Source organism: Varanus komodoensis, unplaced genomic scaffold (genome assembly GCF_004798865.1).
Source record: "Varanus komodoensis strain SLA01 unplaced genomic scaffold, ASM479886v1 scaffold11, whole genome shotgun sequence".
Classification (NCBI taxonomy): domain Eukaryota; kingdom Metazoa; phylum Chordata; class Lepidosauria; order Squamata; family Varanidae; genus Varanus; species Varanus komodoensis.
Genome location: NW_025335317.1, coordinates 23,427,712 through 23,445,931, shown reverse-complemented (window position 1 = coordinate 23,445,931; position 18,220 = coordinate 23,427,712). Strand labels below are relative to the sequence as shown.

General features: G+C 41.3%; 1 protein-coding gene across 4 annotated transcripts in view; it reads right to left on the bottom strand.

The window, feature by feature from the left end:
* A1CF (APOBEC1 complementation factor) overlaps window positions 1-17,603 on the bottom strand; it is a 51,889-nt gene extending 34,286 nt beyond the window's left edge. For 3 of the 4 annotated variants that reach the window (XM_044420580.1, XM_044420583.1, XM_044420584.1), the window contains exons 1-3: window positions 17,119-17,155; window positions 7,329-7,473; window positions 5,765-5,899 (exon numbers count right to left, since the gene is read on the bottom strand). In XM_044420580.1, coding sequence (XP_044276515.1) covers window positions 5,765-5,899; window positions 7,329-7,427 — 234 coding nt within the window. In that variant the 5' untranslated portion in view covers window positions 7,428-7,473; window positions 17,119-17,155. Of the gene's footprint in view, window positions 1-5,764; window positions 5,900-7,328; window positions 7,474-17,118; window positions 17,156-17,486 lie in introns of those variants that run through there. The other variant, XM_044420581.1, reaches the window with a different exon arrangement.
* Between the last annotated feature and the right edge of the window lie 617 nt (window positions 17,604-18,220).

Sequence of the window (18,220 nt, the reverse complement as noted above, 5' to 3'; positions counted from 1 at the left end):
TTTGTACGGTCACTCCACATTTATCTATATCAACTTGTGTTCAAAGATTGGTTCAAAACATATCCTTTGCTTTTACTTATGGGAATTACTTCCTGTTCATATTCTTAAGGTTAGTAAAATGGAGGTGCCAGGTGTTGTAAAGTGATGGAAGTTGGAGCAAAGAAGCCCAGTGTTGGGTATAAGCTGATGGGATCTGAGCTAGCAGCAACTGACAGAAAGAGGTTAGCAGTGTGCTAGGTGGCTTGATAACAATGTCAGTCCAGTGCATGGTGGCTGTAAAAAAGACAAATTTCACACTGAGCATAAATAGGAAAGAATGAGGAAATAAAACTGCCAATATCATGCTAATCTATGGTGCAACCATTTGTTGCCATTCCATACACCGACTGAACTCGATTCCATTCCCCAACTTTTCCATTTTGTTCCCTTCCTATCCCTTCATCCACATTCCATGCCTACTGAGCATGCTCAGTCCTCATTAGGTTATTTGGGGTCCCCTGAGCCTTTAGGATTCCTCCCTAAATACTTTTTTTCACTTCTGCAAACCTTGGTCTCCTGTTTGCTACGTCTTGTGTGTCGCTGCTGCCATGATGCCATTGAGCTGCAGGACTTGGAGATCACAATAAACATGGCACTAATGTGCTGTTACGTTTCCTCGCAAACACAAGGCATAATCAGCAGCTGTAGTTTTTGGCTTGCTTTCGGGCAGTGCAGCAAACACACTGCAGTTGATGACTTGTCAGATTTCCTTTATGAACGCATGACCAGCTTGGCTTTTTAATGGATTTGTCTCTTTGCAAAATCCTTTGACCGCTCTTACCAAGGCTTGCTCCTCTAGGCATTACTATCACAAATGGTTTCACTGATGTTAATGGAAGTAATGATGTGAAAAAGACTATAAGAATGTTCTCTCAGGACAGAATTCTATTAATTCATGTGAATAGAGCTCACTCTACAAAGATTCTGTGATGACAAACTCGCCTGCAAGAAACGGCATGTCCTGGCACTGATAAGCAGAAATGGAACACCCTTTCCAAAGGATGATAATAATAATATGGAATTATCTTACTACTAGCAATATAAGATAATTTCATTTTAGGTTGCAAATCATGGGAACTTGCCCTGTGGATGAACCCAAACACAAATGTAAATACATTTTTGGAGGGGGATACATATTCATATGTTCCCATATTGTGACCACTTTTGAAAAATGCATATTTTCTGGAAAAAAATGTGCTCTTTCTAGTGCACATGTTGCCAACAAAGCAAAACCCCACACATTTTCACATTTAATCAATGGGGGAAATGCACATGCGTTGAAATGCACACTACTCGCCACTTGTTCAAACGAGAACAGGCTGCAGATGAAAACAAGGCAAGCCAAGCACTGAGGAAGAATCTTGGTGGAAGTGGGCACCCGCATCTTGCATCTCCACTTCTCCGTGCTGAAGTGGTGGATTTGGATGTGCAGGACCTCACCGTGATAGTGGCTGCGGCTCTTGACCAGACCCGGCTCTCTTAGTAACATTCTTCTCACCTTGGATAAGGGTATGAGATGGTTCTTAAATTATAACATTATTTTATAATAATGATTTTCATATAGGACAGGGTAGAACTATTTTAAATAAATAAATACTATTATATTATATTATATTACATCATTATAGGCTATTATATTGCAATACAATATAATACTATCATTGCTTGATTTTATTCAGAAGATTACTGTGAGAAGAAAGCTTCAGCTTTTTCTACACGCATATCTAAGAAATGGTAATCATGATATTATTTGATCACTGAAAAGGATCAATTTGTGGCCAAAATGCTTTTGATATCTATTATATGTGAGCATTTCCATAAAATTTGCTTTGCAGATACACCATTACTTGCTTTCAGTTTTGTGACATGTCTCTCAGTAGTGTTCCTGGAATATTATTCATTTAATACCACCTATTCCAGGTTTTAAGTCCCTGTTGCTGTGACTCCAAAGTGAATTTATAGTGCTATCCTAGAATCCCCCACCCCACAATGCGCACACTTTATATCATTATTTATATTGTTCAAAATCAAAGGAGCTAATGCCCTGGTTGAAAATTCCACCATAACACCTTGACAACCAGACCTACAAGCAAGCCACCAATAAAATCTTAGCAGTAAGTTTATGGACAATATATCCAATATTCCATTCTCAGGCAAATGATGGAACATATGGTGGCTTCTCAGGTCCAGAGAGTTCTGGAGGAAATGGATTACTAGAACCATCTTGGGCTTGCTTGAGGCCTTGTTATGAGGCAGAGACTGCTTTGATTATCTTGGTATTCAAGCCATGCCTGGAACTGGTCAGGGGGACTGTGCCCCTGGATCTTTTGGCAGCTTTCAATGCCATCACCCAAGACATATCTCTGAGGTACCTTTTTAAAATAGGACTACTCAGGTCTTCTCAGAAGCTGGTGCTGGAGGATTCATGTTCACCATTGGCCTGTGCCCGTCTTATCTTTCATGCTACTTAACATGTACATGAAACTGCTAGAAGAAATTGTCTAGAGTTTTGGGTTCAGTAGCACCAGTATGTTGGCAATAATGAATTTTCCTTCTGTTCACCCATTCACCAATATCCATTCAGCTACTAAATTGGGGTCTGATATTAGTAATGTGCTGGATCATGGCAAACAATTTGAAGCTTCCAGACAAGAAAGAGGGGCTTTGGATTAGTTGAAATGCAGATCAGGGAATATGGACTCAACTTGGGCTAGATGGGGCTATACACTCCCGATGATTCAGGCTCACAGTCTGGGAATACTCTTGGACTCAGTCCTTTCCTGGATTGCATATTTGCATACCGAGGCTTGTACACCAGTCCCTAGAGATGTCTGATCTGGTCGTGGTCAGGCATGCCTTGGTTGCATTCCATTTGGACTACTGCAATTCATGTTATGTGTGCTTTCCTTTGAAACCTATTCAGAAACTTCAGCCAGTCCAGGGCCAATTGCAGGAAGTCCGGGACTCCATTGTTACAGCAGCTTCTCAATGTACAGGTTAGGAAGGCCTATACAGCTTGTGACCAGGCTAACTGAAAGACCACCTACTTTCATACCAGCCTGCCCTGTTCTTTAGATCTTTTGGAGAGGCCCATCTTTTGAGACTGTCCAGAAGTGTGGTTTTGGTGAGTGTGCTCAGGCTGTGGAATTCCCTCCCAAATTCCCTGGGTTTGCTCCTTTTTTTCTATCATTCTGCCAGCATGCAAAGATCCACTTGATTCAAGATGGCCTTGAATGGCATCTGTTGACGTGGAAGCTGTTTTTATCATTTGTGTGTGCTTTGCTTTGTGATCGTTATGTTCATATTGTATTGCATATTCAGGCTGCAACCCCAGCTTGTGCTGTCCAAGCTCAGGTGGCTGCAGTTGTGCAAGGGTTAAACAACTTTCACTGAACCCTAGAACAGGCCGTAGGTTAGGTGTGGGTTGTATTATTATTAATATTACTACTACTACTACTACTACTACTTTTTATATGTCAGCCTATAGCCCAAAGTGCTTCCTGAGCTGCTTACATAAAAACAATAAGAAGCATGATAAAAATGACAATTAAATAAAAACAGTAAAAAAAACAATAAAACCAATAAAACAGTACAAATCTGGCTATCATGCAAGGAAGAAACAACAAGGCAAGTAGCAATAATGTTAAAACAGTGTTAAAACCAGTTCAGCCACTAAAACACCTGTAAAATATGCAAGGCTTTCCCGGTTTAAAGGAAAGTTTCGTTGGCACCAGGTGCACCTCCCAGGGGAACATATTCCATAAGTAGGGTGCTACTACAGGAAAGACACTTCTCCTAGTCATTTTCCCCCTCACTTCATGGAGAAGGAGCTCCACTTAAGATCTTAGTGATCAGGTAGGGATTATGGAGACAGGTGTTCCCTCAGATATCCCAGCCCCAAGCCATTTGGGGCTTTACATGTTTATGTCAACACTTTGAATTGGGCCCAGACTGTAACAGGCGGCCAGTGCAGCTGATAAAGGACTGACTTGATATGTTCCTGAGAGCCAATCCCCATCCATAGCTGTGACACCCTGTTCTGAATTAGGACTGTTTTCAAAGGCAGCCCCACATTAGTAATCCAGTTTCCGAATGAACATAATTTAGTGAAGGTGGCACTTCATTGACAACAGGTTAACTACTGGCCTTTTCAGTGCATTTATAAAAGGCTTTAAGAATATGTTATATCGGATAGTTACAGAAAGATAGTTATTGTCTGCTACAAGAAAAACAGCAATGAATCCTGTGGCACACATTTATTGCATCATGAAACAATAGTCCAGAACTTCATTGGGCACAAGTTGCCAGATGTGCAAAATGTATTCAAATCTTTTATATAAAGTTGTGGAAACTAGTATAACTATGTGCCATTGGTTCCAGCCATGTGGGTGAAGGAGTGTCTGTAACTGTATTAGCTTGCCATCTGAGGCATATTTAGACAGGAAACAGTCCTTCAACTCCCAGCATGCTAGGTGTTGTAGGACTTCTTTCTGACTAAACATATATGGGTTACATGTCTATAGCTGAAATTCTCTTAACTGTAAATGAAAAGGAAATGCATATACCACAATTACATTTAATGAAAGACTTCTCTCATTCTATTTCTGTTTCTAATGTATAACACTTAGAAGTGTTTGAGACTGAATGTTATTTTTAGTCTCATGTGTGAACTCATCCTTAACCACGGTGTGTATCCTTGGTTTCCAAAAGCAGAGAATTTAGTTAAGAAATTGGCAAGCTCTGATAAGTGCTTCAAAGCAGGTCACTTCACTGGTAAATCATTGCAACTTGATTTCAATTTATTCTAGGGAAAGCAGGTTTGTCTGAGCTCAGCTGATTTCCTGCCCATCAAGTCCATGTGATGCCATGATTGGAAACAGGTGGACTTGAAGTTTCTTTTGCAATCAATTTACATAAAATCAGCATTTGTTCAAATAGCAGAATCTGCATAAATCCTACTAGAACCCCATGGGTTTTGGATGCTTATTTACACAAATTTCAATTGCGGTTAAAGAATAGTGACCAAATGGCAGTCTGCCCTATAGATGGTAGGCCACATACTGGCTCAACTGGTACGACAGTGAATTGGTGCCAGTACGGAGATAATGAACTGTACTGGAGTGAGTCCTCACACATCCTTGTATGTATCCTTCCTCCAAGCAGAACAGTAATACTTTAACCTTCCAAGAACTACATAACAGTGGTGAAGGTGAGAGATAGGACTTGCACAAGGAAACCTAATATCTGTATAGCTAACCAGGGAACTGACCCTGGTCTTTCTGTATACCCAACCATGGGCTTAACTCTGGACTTTCCAACCAATCAAGTCAAGACTTTGACCCTGGGCTTTCTAATCTGTAGAGTAAGCAGAGAGATGATTTTGGGCTTGTTGGTCATCTATTTAGCCAACCAGGGATTTCACCCCGGACTTCAAGAACAGAGAATAAATGCTTAAGCCACTAAGGCGCTCAGTGGCTGTTTCCCATACAGTGGCATCACTGCCTATGATATTTTCCATCACAGAAATCCTATTGTTTATTGACATGTATGCATAGGGCTTCTGTCATTTCAGACTTTTTGCCATCCTACTCCTGATAGTTGGATACTGAGCATAGCTATTCATCATTTTAACAACTTTTCCTTTTGACTTGAGATCAACATTTCTTGCAAATAAATTCTTAAAATATATGCAAGAGAAGAAAACCTACTAAATTTAAATCATTACTTTTTCACATAATGGTATAAGCTCATCTTCAAAGAGGTCTCGGGGTAATTTTCCAATGAAAATCTCACAGCCTCGTTCTGGTGGTGGTCCATCCCATCCTGGTGGTGGCCCTCCATACTTTCTTTGGCCATTTTCCTGTGTTGAAAAGAACAAAAGAGATGTTGAGGTGTGTGTTCATCTCAATATAGCATATCTTTTTAAATTAATCTTTAAGTTTCTTTGCCTGGTTCTATCTTTCTCTGCTTGTGCTTCTTTGGACATGAATAGAACTTCCCATGTAATTGTGGAGACTTTTTTCTTAGGGTTCTTGATTGTGAGATGAGTTCTATTACATTCAAGCAAATGTTTGTAAAACTCTCTTTTAGACTTCGCTGATTGAATATGGCAAGGTCTGAACTGAGTGGGGAAAGGGCAGCTTTGCTGGAGAAGGAGAAGGCTGGGCCAGGGTGCATGGCCTCAACGCTATACTTCCTTGAAGCCCTGACAGCTTCTTTATTTCCTTAGGAATGTCTCATAACTTCCACCAGAGGCAAAAAATCTGGTGGCTCCAAGAAGGATTGTGGAAATAGCATGGCATGAAGTGGTAGGACATTTAGCTGCCAGGATTTAATAGGGATGGGGGAAGATTTTATTAAATTTGCATTCTGGTGAGAAAGAACTTAGCCAATTCCAGAATCAATATGTGAGCCAAATTTTGCAACTTTTCCAAAACATAGAATGCATAGAAATGTGCATAGATAAAAGAAAATGTCAATGCACGTATTGGTAGAGAAAGCGTACAAAAAATAATAAACATAAGTATTGTTCAGTGTCTTTCAGGAAAGAGCCCTTAAAATGTCTATATTAAGAAAAGCACATACAAAAATGTATATGTTAGTAGATATGTGCATAAAATGCATATAAATTGTTACACAGGCTGTTGTCTGAAGTCTCAAACTGATGCAGAAACAGGATGGAATGAATTGAGGACTAGAAAAACAAACAAAATAAACTAAAATGGAGAGATTCATTCTTCTCAAGTATTGTGTGATTGCAGTAGCCCATACTTGAGCTGATGCCATTGCTCAGACTAGGTACTATGCAATGTTAGCCTATTCAGAGTAAATGATTGAAATTAATGGGAGTTGTTCGTCACAACTAATATTAAATACTACTACCGTTTCTCAGCAAGGTTGTTGAAGTGAAAACCCCCTGGAAGAGGCTAAGACAACTATCTGCGGGTTGTATGACATGTGCCAAAGATTCTGTGGGTTTCATGATGCACAGCACTGCAGCAAATCAAACGCCTATTGCATGTAGCACCATAACCAAAGGTGTCTAGGTTTTGAGCATACCCTGTAAAAGAAAGCCAAAACCCAATAATGAGATCATTTACTTAGGAAATAACAAGCTGTGGAGGATGCTGAGCAAATCCCGGCTAAGCAATTTACATGGGATCCTGTAAACATCTGCTTGGAAGTAGACCCCATTGAATTGAATGGGATTTGCCTGTAAGAAAATGTGTTTAGGATCGCAGGCTTAATTTACCTTCAAATGAGTAGTCACGTCACAGTGAAATTCCTACCTGAATCAAACTATATCCTGTGCGCTGAATTAATGTGCGGAGGGCAGCTTCTTTCTGTGTGCCGGCCAATCCATCCCTGGATTTTTGATTTGATTCCATTGTGAGTGATTATCACCAAAAAATCAGGTTAATTATGGGGTGCTCACTGCAATCAAATTTGAGATAAATTAAGTAAATTAATAGTTCTGTAAAGGAAAGCTCCATAATATCAGTGAAGTTGCTCTGCATGAATCCCACAAGCAAACTAGAAGGCCAAACATCTGCATGAAGCAAAGGGAATCAAGCAAGTGCCTCGGCATTCCAGAAGAGCTTTGTGAACTCTCATGCAAGAAATCATTAACAGACTCGGGGTGCAACTTACTGTGCAAACTGTAGGACTTGTACAATCTAGGAACAGTAGTACCACTGCTCATCTGCCATATTTCCACTCAACAGCTGCTGGCTGAGTGAATTTGTCCTTAGTGTTCAAAGACCAAAATCAAAATGAAGCTGAACGTTGTTTCACTATCTGTATTCTGTAGTAATTCCCCCCACCAAAAGAAGATGATGTGTTTGTGATTTTCATTCCCAGTGAATGGACACAAATTATTCCGCTTAGTGGTTCTTTGAATAGGTGCTTATTGCAACAGGATTGCTTTGATAAGCTAGCAGAATGACTGCTTTTACTTTAAATGACAAGTGCCATGTTATATTGTGACAGTATATTAGATAAACATGCCTGTCCTCAATATGGCTTCAGAGGAATCCAAATCACATATCAAGAGCAACAGAAAAAAGGGAATTAAAAAGGGAGTAAAGGTGCCACGATCTCATTCAAAGACAAGTCCACCTCTTGTAAATACAATCATGGCATTCTACTGCAGGTTAAAATATTTCGCTATACTGTAAACCTCATTTGTTGCTAAACATTTAGGTAGTAGCTACTCAAGGTATTTGTACTACAAAGTTCCATGCTAGAACAGACACACACAAAGGAGTACACATGCATAGGTCTTTGGAGGAAAATTAGAGCTGGTTTGCAGCTGTATCAACACTACTCTACACTCCTGTTTACAGGGGCCTTATTTGGGCTTTCTACTTAGGGTGTGCTGCAGGTTGGGGGAGGTACCACTCAGAATAGCCCTTTCCTCTGGTATTCATGTGCACAGTTCAAATGGCTAGAGAGGGGGGTCTTTGTCCATCCATAACCCTGATAATGTGGGCTTATATGGAGGCCTCTATGGCTACAGCTGTCCATGTGGATGCCGGGGAGGGGAGCTACGTAATGCTCATGGTATCAGGGCTGGAAACTGCTCAGCTCACATGTTCACCAAAGCCAAGAGTGGGCAACATGCAGCCCATGGGTATTGATGCTTGATGGGCCATTCCAAGGCCTGTTCTCCCTTCTTATTTATTTATTTTTCAATTTATATCCTGCCTTTTTCCTACGAAGGGCTCAAGGCAGCTTACATCATTCTCCTCCTCCATCTTCTCCCCACAACAACAACCCTGTGAGGTAGGTTGGGCTGAGAGTCTGTGACTGGCCCAAAGTCACCCAGTTGGCTCCATGGCTGAGCGGGGACTAGAACCCAGTTCGTCTGAGTCCCAGTCCCAGGCTCTTAGCCACTACACCACACTGCTTATGGTTCTTTGATTTTCAGTGAGGCATGGGCTGGGCGCCTATCGAATAAAGAACACCTCCAAACAGAGGACTGTCCCTTTCAGTTAGAATACCTGACAATCCTGCTCAGTAGGCTGCCTTATAGGTTGATATATTTAGTTAAAGGCTGGGGACAGAAACAAATAGTAGGTAGCACTGTTGAAGGACAAGCTGGGTCCAATCCACCTGCCATCTTTGCCTCGTTATCTTCTGACTCTGTGGGAATTTGTTTCCGAACTCATCTGCCCCAGCACTAGAGTTTGGCACCATCCCTATCAGGGCAATCAGCTTATCCAGCACTCTGATGTTCAACAGCTGCTTCAGACATGTATCTAGACCTCTTGGGTTATACCCCAAATGAATTTGCTGGGGTGAACTTGCCCCAAGCAAGGGGGTGGGGGCAACCTAGACTAGGCAACTGGCCTCTGTTCTAAGCAGATGGCAGTTTGGAAATTGCTACATCTTCACATTCCATTCTCAGTATTTCAGCTTTTGTCCTGTGACCAGAATGATAAGCTTAAGATCCTGAGCCAAGTCAAATACAGCATTGGTGGTCACTTGCATCATTAAAATAAAAATTAAAAAGACAAACGAGGATGCTGCTGTGGGCAAGCCACAGAAGTTTAGCCTCATGTCCCACCTTGAATGTGGGGATAACACTTATCTACTTCACAAGATCATTTTAATGTGCCAAGATAATGGAATGGGCTTAGACCCCGCTCAGGTGCTCAGCATTAAGCATCACAATCAAGAGTGACCAGGGTACAAGCACTCTGGGTGGGTTATCTATTGTGTCATTCTGACTAGCCTTGGCTTATTACCATTATCATAAGTCATTTCTACTGGCACAATTGTCTCACACTTTAAATTGATAATGGGCTACTCTGAAAGACAACAGTTGCCTGTAAAGTAGAATTTAAAAATACAGGAAATAAATGAATAAAAATTCTGGCAGTCCCCCATTTGTCCTCCCTAAATAATCTGTGGAAAATGGAGAAAAAGTAGGAATATCTATTCTTCAACACACATACACACACACACACATGAGGAGGAAATTGAAGTTTCAATTTTCCACTGCAAAAAAATGAAAACTAAACAACAAGGTGACACCAATCAGCTTACAGCATATGTATAATAGGTAGCATTTGTCTAATAGCAGCTATGTAAACCTAGGTAGTCTCTGAAGTTTCAGAGAGATATACATATAACCCCCCCCCCCACACACACACACACATTTGTGTGTGAGAGAGAAAAGGTAGAACAGCTTCCACTAAAGGATAATTTAACATGGTTAAACAAGGTTAGTGATTGTGATAGCTGTGGGTGGAGCAGGGGAGGCCAGGGCACCTTCTCCACTGAAGCTTTTCTTCTCAGCTTTACAGGAGGTTTAAAGAAGCCCTCATGGTGTTGAACTCCATCTCAAAAGTTCATCACTGTGGAGTACCATGGATTGCTCCTATCAATCCGAATGGGTGAGGGCCCCACCAACATGAGAGCCTCCAGGTGCCACTGGGGTGAAGCCAGGCGGGACAGAAGAGTCGACTCTCACTCCATGTGTAGGAGAGCTCTTGGCCAACATGCTTACAATGACCCCTCATGGCTCCTCGTGCCCCCCCCCCCCCCCCATCACCTTTTCTGCTGTCTGTTCATTTAGCTCTTTGCATGCCCAGTCTGAACCACTTTCCTGATGATGTGCAGGGTTATTGTTCCTTCTCCTCTCACTTGTCCCTTTGCCCAGAGAGGACAGGTGATTCAGGGGCCAACAACAAGAAGGAAGAACAGTGCTTGAGTGGGCCCCTGATAAGGAACGGGCCTTGGCAATGCCAGCTCTTGACACCAGCTTGTGTCAGCTAGATGGGTTCTGCATGTACCTGCCTGATTCAGGGAATGGGGATGTCCACTGTTTTTACACAAAGAGAAAATGCATGGTTAAGGGAGGAATTATGTCCCTTCACCTTCTTTACCTCACTGCATCCTTTTGCTTGAAGCTCTTTTCTTCTAGTCCAGCTTTGAGACAAGGCAGGAACCAGACTGAGGATTAAAGCATTTGAAGCTGTACAGTCCTCTCAGGTGGAAGCTTCCTCAGGCAATCTTTTTCATGGGAGGAATCCACACTGTTACCTCCCACTTCAACAGGGAAGGCATATCCCAAAACACACATTTATGCCTTCTTGACATATGGCTGCTTCCAGTTTCTTGGAGAGCAATGCTTCCCTCTCTTAAAAATCTCTCCACCCACCCCTTTGAAGGAGAAGCAGATTTTCAGGGAAAATGAGCTGGGGGAAAGGTTTTCTCCCCAAGTGCCACAGGTTATGCACACCTGCACAAGTCATCAAAGTCACCATGATTAGCAGATAAATGGAGTTTGGCCCTGAGAAGGGTATGGTGGAGGACTGGCCGTTTCTGAAGCCCTGCCAGCATATGCAGGTCAAAGGCAAGTGCAGATGGGCATGTTTTTGGGGGAACAGATTTGCCCCCATCTACTTCCCATTCACTACAGAAACACACTCAGTGGTATGCCTATTCTAGATGTTTTGAACTACAGCTTCTACAGTCCCTGCTGTCTGGGAGTTGTAGTCCCAGACATCTGAAGGACTTTCGGTTGCTTGCCCTTGTTCAATGCTGATGGAGTTTTCCACCAGTGTCATGGTGCCTACTTTGGGCTCTTCAGGGAGGGCAGCATCACCCTGCCCATGGAGTGTGTCCTGCACCATGTTGGAGGCTGGCTGGCAGAGTGCAAGGCTGAGGTCTTACTGAGTTTAACTCTTAAAAATTACCATGTGATTGTCATTCTCGCTAAAATCATTTATTCTAAGCCTGATTCTATCAAACTTTGGGAACTACCCATGTTTGTAAAACTGTTACAGGATAAATATGGGCCACTATCAGATGACTTAGAATATCTTGTTTACTAGTTCTATTACAGCTCTACATTGCTAGTGCTGTGCAATTAGAAAAGGAATTCTATTGGCCAGTTATATTTAGAGCACCTTTTCAAAGGCACTTTCAAAATGAGATTTTTAAAAAGATCACCATCACCATCATCATCAAACAGCTGTTAATCTTCCAGCTTTGTCATATAAATTTGATGCAGGCATAATCACTTCATGCACAGAATTTTAAAAAAATCAAATTGAAGCTACTTTTGTCTAGACATAGATTCAATTCCTTCTTCGGGAAATGTATCTCTAAGCTTTATCCAGCAGTGAACTTGAGACAATACACATAAATGAATCTAAATGACTGAGCAAATATAGCTTATTTGGATCGGCATGAGAAGGAGGAGCCCTGCTGAGACCATTTCGTTACCCAAAGCAACGTTTGCCACATACGCACAAAAAGTTGATAGCTGAAGCATACTTGTTTTGCAGTTGAAGTTGGTGACACACATTATCCCAATCACATTAAAAAATTATTTATACATACATACATACATACATACATACATACATACATACATATATTTAAAGGCCACCTATCACTGCTGAGGCCTTCCTAGGTGGCTAGGCCTTCCTATTTAAAACGTGTAAGGGTGAGAATTATTTCCTAAAGATGAGACATGCCATGAAAGAAGTCCAGCCCAGAACAACAAACTGTGCAGAGAAGCAGCAGCAGTTTCTTTTTTGGGTGGGCACTTTGCATTGGCAGCAGCCTTTAACGATTTAATTTACTACTTCTGAATCACAAACAGATCTCTTATGGGATGCCTTTTCATATAGTTCCTCAATAAATAGATTTTTTATGTATTCATTTAACACATTTGTACACCTCCCAATTGTGCCACAGCACCTCTGCCAATCTAAAAGAAAGGAAGCTTTATAAAAAGACAAATAAGTGGGGGGAGGGACAATAAAATTATGCGTCGGGTGGAGGAAGTGGCTAAGGATGCACCTTTCTCCCTCTCTCATAATACCTGAACCCAGGTCATTCCACAAAGCTGGGAGAGAAAAGGAAGCACTTCCCACAATGCATCATGGATCATGAAATTTACCACCACAAGATGTAGTGATGGTCACCACTCTGGATGGCTGTAAAAGGTGGGATTTTTAACAAAATCAGAGGATCTCACCCCAAAGGGGTTGAGCAAAGATCAGTTGCGGTTTTGCTTTACTTCAACAGCTTGCCTCTTGACAGCTGTCAGAGGGAAGCAAAGTATGCAACCTGTCTGGGTCAATGCATGTTGTTGGTGTGGCTGCTCTGGGACAACAGACACCTCCCATGATATGGCCCAAGGGGACTTCCCTCAAGGGCACCCTTCCACCCTTGTCTAAGTCTGACTAAGAAAGGAATTACAAAAGTATCTACATACATTTGGGTGCATTTAAAAAAAAAAAAGTGATGAAGCGCTGGTCACTGTTGGAAGGACTTTAACTGGCTGTCAGTTCAGAGATCATGAAAAGTGATCTCCATTCCATCTCACCATCAAGGGAAAAAGTGACGACAAGCACAAAAGGACAGGTAATCATTTTGGGAATACCCACAAGAGGAGCAAAGGGTAAGGAAGTGAGGTGGACAACTCACACATCACCAGTCAGGTGCGCAGGGTGCTGCTTCATAAACAACTCACACTGTGCAGATTATTTGCAAGGTGGGTTGTTGTGATGTGTGAATATGCCCAGTGACTGGCTGGAATTTCATGGTTGAGCATATACGTCAGTCTGGTACCGCCCTGTTGTAAGACCAGCACTTTTACCACTGTACCACACTTCTCTTTCTACTTATACACCCTCAGTGTAAAAGCATGCAGCTAGCAAACTGTGAAAAATGGCTTCTTATTCAGGGTAGCATTCTCCTACTTGCTGGGAGGTGGCTTATATTTTTCGCAACAATACATAAAGAATTCTGCATTTAACTGTTTTGTTTTATCCGTCCAGCATTGATTCATATCTGAGATCATTTGAATGGGAAAAGCCAGATCTTGAAACAAGGATCTCCTCCACACACTGCTATGTCTCTTCCTCTTGGGGCATAATTAGTTATTGACTCCTCCTTTTACTTTGCAGCACCATGGGCAAACAGTAATATCAGTGCCAGCAAAATTGCTAGCTCAATAAGCCATGCTGAATGTCACACCCTTATTTCCGTGGTTGGTTCTCAGTACCGTTTGACGATCTAGCTGAGACCATTCGATTCATCATATCTCACCATTAAATACCAAGCGGTGTCTTTCCTGCATCTGGCCTCATCTAGAGGCACAATTGTCTTCACTGTTCAAAGATCAGTGAACACTGCAAAGATAACGATCATGGAATTTCTTAATCTGATGGAAACACACGTTTCTAGTGTATCACCTTTCCCTCCAGCTGTGCTTTTGCTTGTGGAGGCTGCTTGTTAGCAGCACTCTCTGGAAGCCTAGTTACTGTTTCTATGAATAAGATAAGAAAAATGGTGTTTGTCTCCTGCAGCTCAATCCACCAATTCACTTTAAAATACCGAGTTGCTGGACACATTTGTAGCCATGTTGAAAAACTGTGGAACAATATGCTTGGAAACAAGTCAAGAAACAGGTCTTTCATCTTTCAGTGAACTGAATGTGGAACAGAAGTACCACAGGTGAACGATTTCTGAACACTTCATAGACTAGATTCCATGATAAATGGAGTTCTTACCACTCTAACTTCTCTGTCAATGTAAGTAAATAAATATTCATTGGTCTTGAGCAAAATTTACTTGGTTTCTAGGTTTTGTCTCAGGGTAAGACTGGGACCAGGCCGTCAGTTCATATCCATTAGCTCTGTCTTTTACCTCACTGCCATTTTCTTAAGTGCAGGGAGAAGTTAAGTTGGAAGTCAGAAGATCCCACTTGAAGAAAAAACATTTCTGATTCTGTGAGAAAGGTCCAAAAAGGAATTGCCTCTGTGTATCCCAAGGAACAGTATTCTATCTCTATTACACCTCTCTCTGTTTCGCTTTCATAAAAACGATTGTCACTATTGGTACTCTCTGCATTTAATTCCCTTTCAACATTACTGTTTAGTTACCCCACCTCCATGCATAGCTACTGTACACTCTCAGTAACGCTCATAGCATCTGGTGAAGTAGACTCTACTCCCATGAATACTTATGTCAGAAGAAATGTGTTAGCCTTAAAGGTGCCAAAGATCTCTTAGTTTTCATTGTTGCTGTTTTTCCTGCAACAACACAGAAACGAACCCAGCTGCTTCTCTGAAAATCACCTGTCATCTTTCTCTGTCACAGAGCTATGTGCAAACAATGAAAATTGTCACAGGGTGCATTTGATTCAGTGTGGTGAAATAAATCCCTGTATTTAATTCAGAGAGCCTCTGCTGAAGGTTTTGACAAGAATGGCTTTGGGCTTTGGTGCTTTGGTGATGGGATATCTGAATGTCGACAGCCTATTTCCACATTCCATCTTAAGGCTGTAACGAGATGCAGACCCCTGGCTTGGACATCAGCTGCTCTCCTCCCCTTTTGCTTTGCCTGCTTGCCTTCTGAAGAGTTCTGTAGAGCTCAAAAGCTTGCATTCTGTTTTGTGATCTTCCATCAACCTAATAAAGGTGTTCACCAAATATGGATGAAGGGATATTTCTCATGGCCAACATGGTCATTTCTGCATTTTCTTTTACTACTGTCACTACTTTTAATTAATTCTGATATTTATTGTTGCAGTGTTTTAGGTCTCGTGGGCTGCCTTTAAAGAGTCACCCCAAATGTGACCCAAAATACTTTAAAATAAAATCATGTACTCTGACTTTTAAAGGCATAATATGAGATAAATAAATGTAGCTTTGGGAATGGCATGGCTACATATTGTCTTTGGCTACCTCTGTTGCTACAACTTCAGAGAAAAATAATCTGTAATACAAAGAGGCAAGATTAAGACAAAGTACAAATCTTCTCTCATTTGCTCTCTCTCTCTCTCTCTGTGTACATGCACACACACACACCATCCAAAATCCTAAGTTATGTAAAATCAATTTTGTAGTGCTATTGTATCAGTCACACAAATAACTTTATTCTCTTCTAGCCCTTGCTTTCAAAGGGATAATATACATCAACCTCAAAGGGTGGCCTTGAGAGACACACTCATAATTCAACCGGACAACAATTAATTGTCTGAATAGACTGGCTGGCTTTAGGGTTTATGGCTCATTGCAACAATCCACCTTAGACCATTCTCAAAGCACAATCCTGTGCATTGTCTTGCTCCTTGTTTCTCAATTACAGGTATGTCTACTACTATCCCATTCCCAAGAAGTGCTGAAACATGGGTAATTTAACATGGATTATCTAGTGTATTTTGGTTTTACCTCATCTTTTTGAGATCTGAAGAAGACCTGTGTGAGGCTAGAACTAATCCTCTACGATTGAAAAAGACTGCTGGTTGCATCTTGTTTCACATTCCCTCCTTTTAAATTCAAGTGCATTGAATGCACTTGAATGCAACACTTGGGAGGGTAATATAAACCTAAACCTTGGCTAGCTAGAAGAGGTGATTGTTTGTAAACTAGATGGCTATGGATGCAGATATGAACTAAGAATAAGGTGCATTATAAAGACCAGCTATTTTGTAAGTGAAACATTTAGACACATGTAATGATTAGCCTCAGCAAGTTGTGCTTTAACAAATCCAGTGGGAATCGGAGGAAGAAGATGATGAAGAAGACAAGACACCTCCTTGACTTCCCTCTCTTTATAAAACAAAGCAACCATTTTTCCTCTCAGTGCTGTTTTACCTCACCGTCTTTCATCTAAACCAGAAGCATGATCTGAATTTGTTATCTTCAGTTATCAGTGAAAAACAAGAGAAGGCAAACCATGAAAACCAGTTAAGCAGTAAAAAGTCAACCCTCCAATAGTCGTCCGTCTCACAAATTGACCATATCAAAACCAGGATAAAAGCCACATTCCACTTTCTCCGACACAGCCTTACAGCACCAGCATTACAGAATTATTACCAGCACCAGAGAAACTTGTATAGCAAATGCACTATCACAGATAGTGTCCTCGTCTACATCCCAGAAGTTGCAAAACTAGACATGGCATTTTGACATTTCAAATGCCTCTTTTTGTTCAAAAGGAGCTGAGATTAAGACCCCCTTCACAAATTCCTGTGTAGGAAACATTCACAACCATATATCCTAGTTTTAGAAAATGATCAACAGGGGAAACAGTACAGAGAAACTGTACCTGAGCAATTTCAGACACCACCACCTGGAAAGGTTCTCCTTGATTATGCTGAATTTGCGACGTGTCACTCAGGTTATTCCCCAATCATCATATCAAACTCCAAAGGTTCAGCAAACCCAGGTTGGTTTACAGTTCTGTGGTTAAACTTTAACTGGCCCTATCTCTCTCCTCCAGGTAGCCCTTTGGTCAGATAGCTAGGTCATTGCAGCTCACTGTCTACACAAGTAACATATGTTTACAAAAGCCCACGGTGGACTTGAATAAATTGCCCAAGGTGAGAAGGATATCATTTCAAAATTGGACAGCTAGAATAATGTTATTTTTTCTTTTTAAAAAGAAGTTCAGCATTTTAACCCAAACTAATTTACCTTATCATTCGGCTGAATAGCACTTTGTGAATTGTCTGCAGAATGGCAGGATCTTCTGATTGCTGGATCTGTGCAAAGGGTGGATTTTTCTTTTTTTGGTAGAATTTGTTCCTGGATAATCACTTGTAAATTAAATTTGCTTGCTGGTCTATGGCCAGGCTTTCCATGTCGCTCACTATGGACCTGAAATATAAACAGAAGTGCATAATCAGAGTTGGGGTGGGGGGAGGAGGCACATAAATGGATCTTAGTATAACAGAATTGGATCGTTCTATTCTAGATGCATGCGAATGCCCCTTGGACAGCCTCTGCACTATCGACAGAAAGAAAAACCGAGAGAATAATTTCTCCAAATTTCTTGAGTGGGAAGGAGAAATTTTCAGGATGTAACTATTAGCAGTGGCAATTGTACAGATTCTTCCTGAAGTTTTTTTTTTCCTTTTTGCAGGTGGAAAGGGGGATGACATTGCAAGTAGCAGCAGCAGCAGTAGCAGTGATTTTGTTAGCATTAACTCCCATCAATGGGAGTTGGTTAACTCCCATTTTGCACTGCCCATAATGCCCTGGGCCTAATGCCACTTGGGGGCATTGTGTGTGCAGATGAAATAGCTGTTCCTATAGAAAAACAGGTGGACAAGTATTTGGAGAAACATGAAGGTGTGAGGAAATGAAGTATTTCCATCATTTTTTTTCAGAGTGCCTTCTGGAAAGTTTTAGCTGAACTCCAATTGATA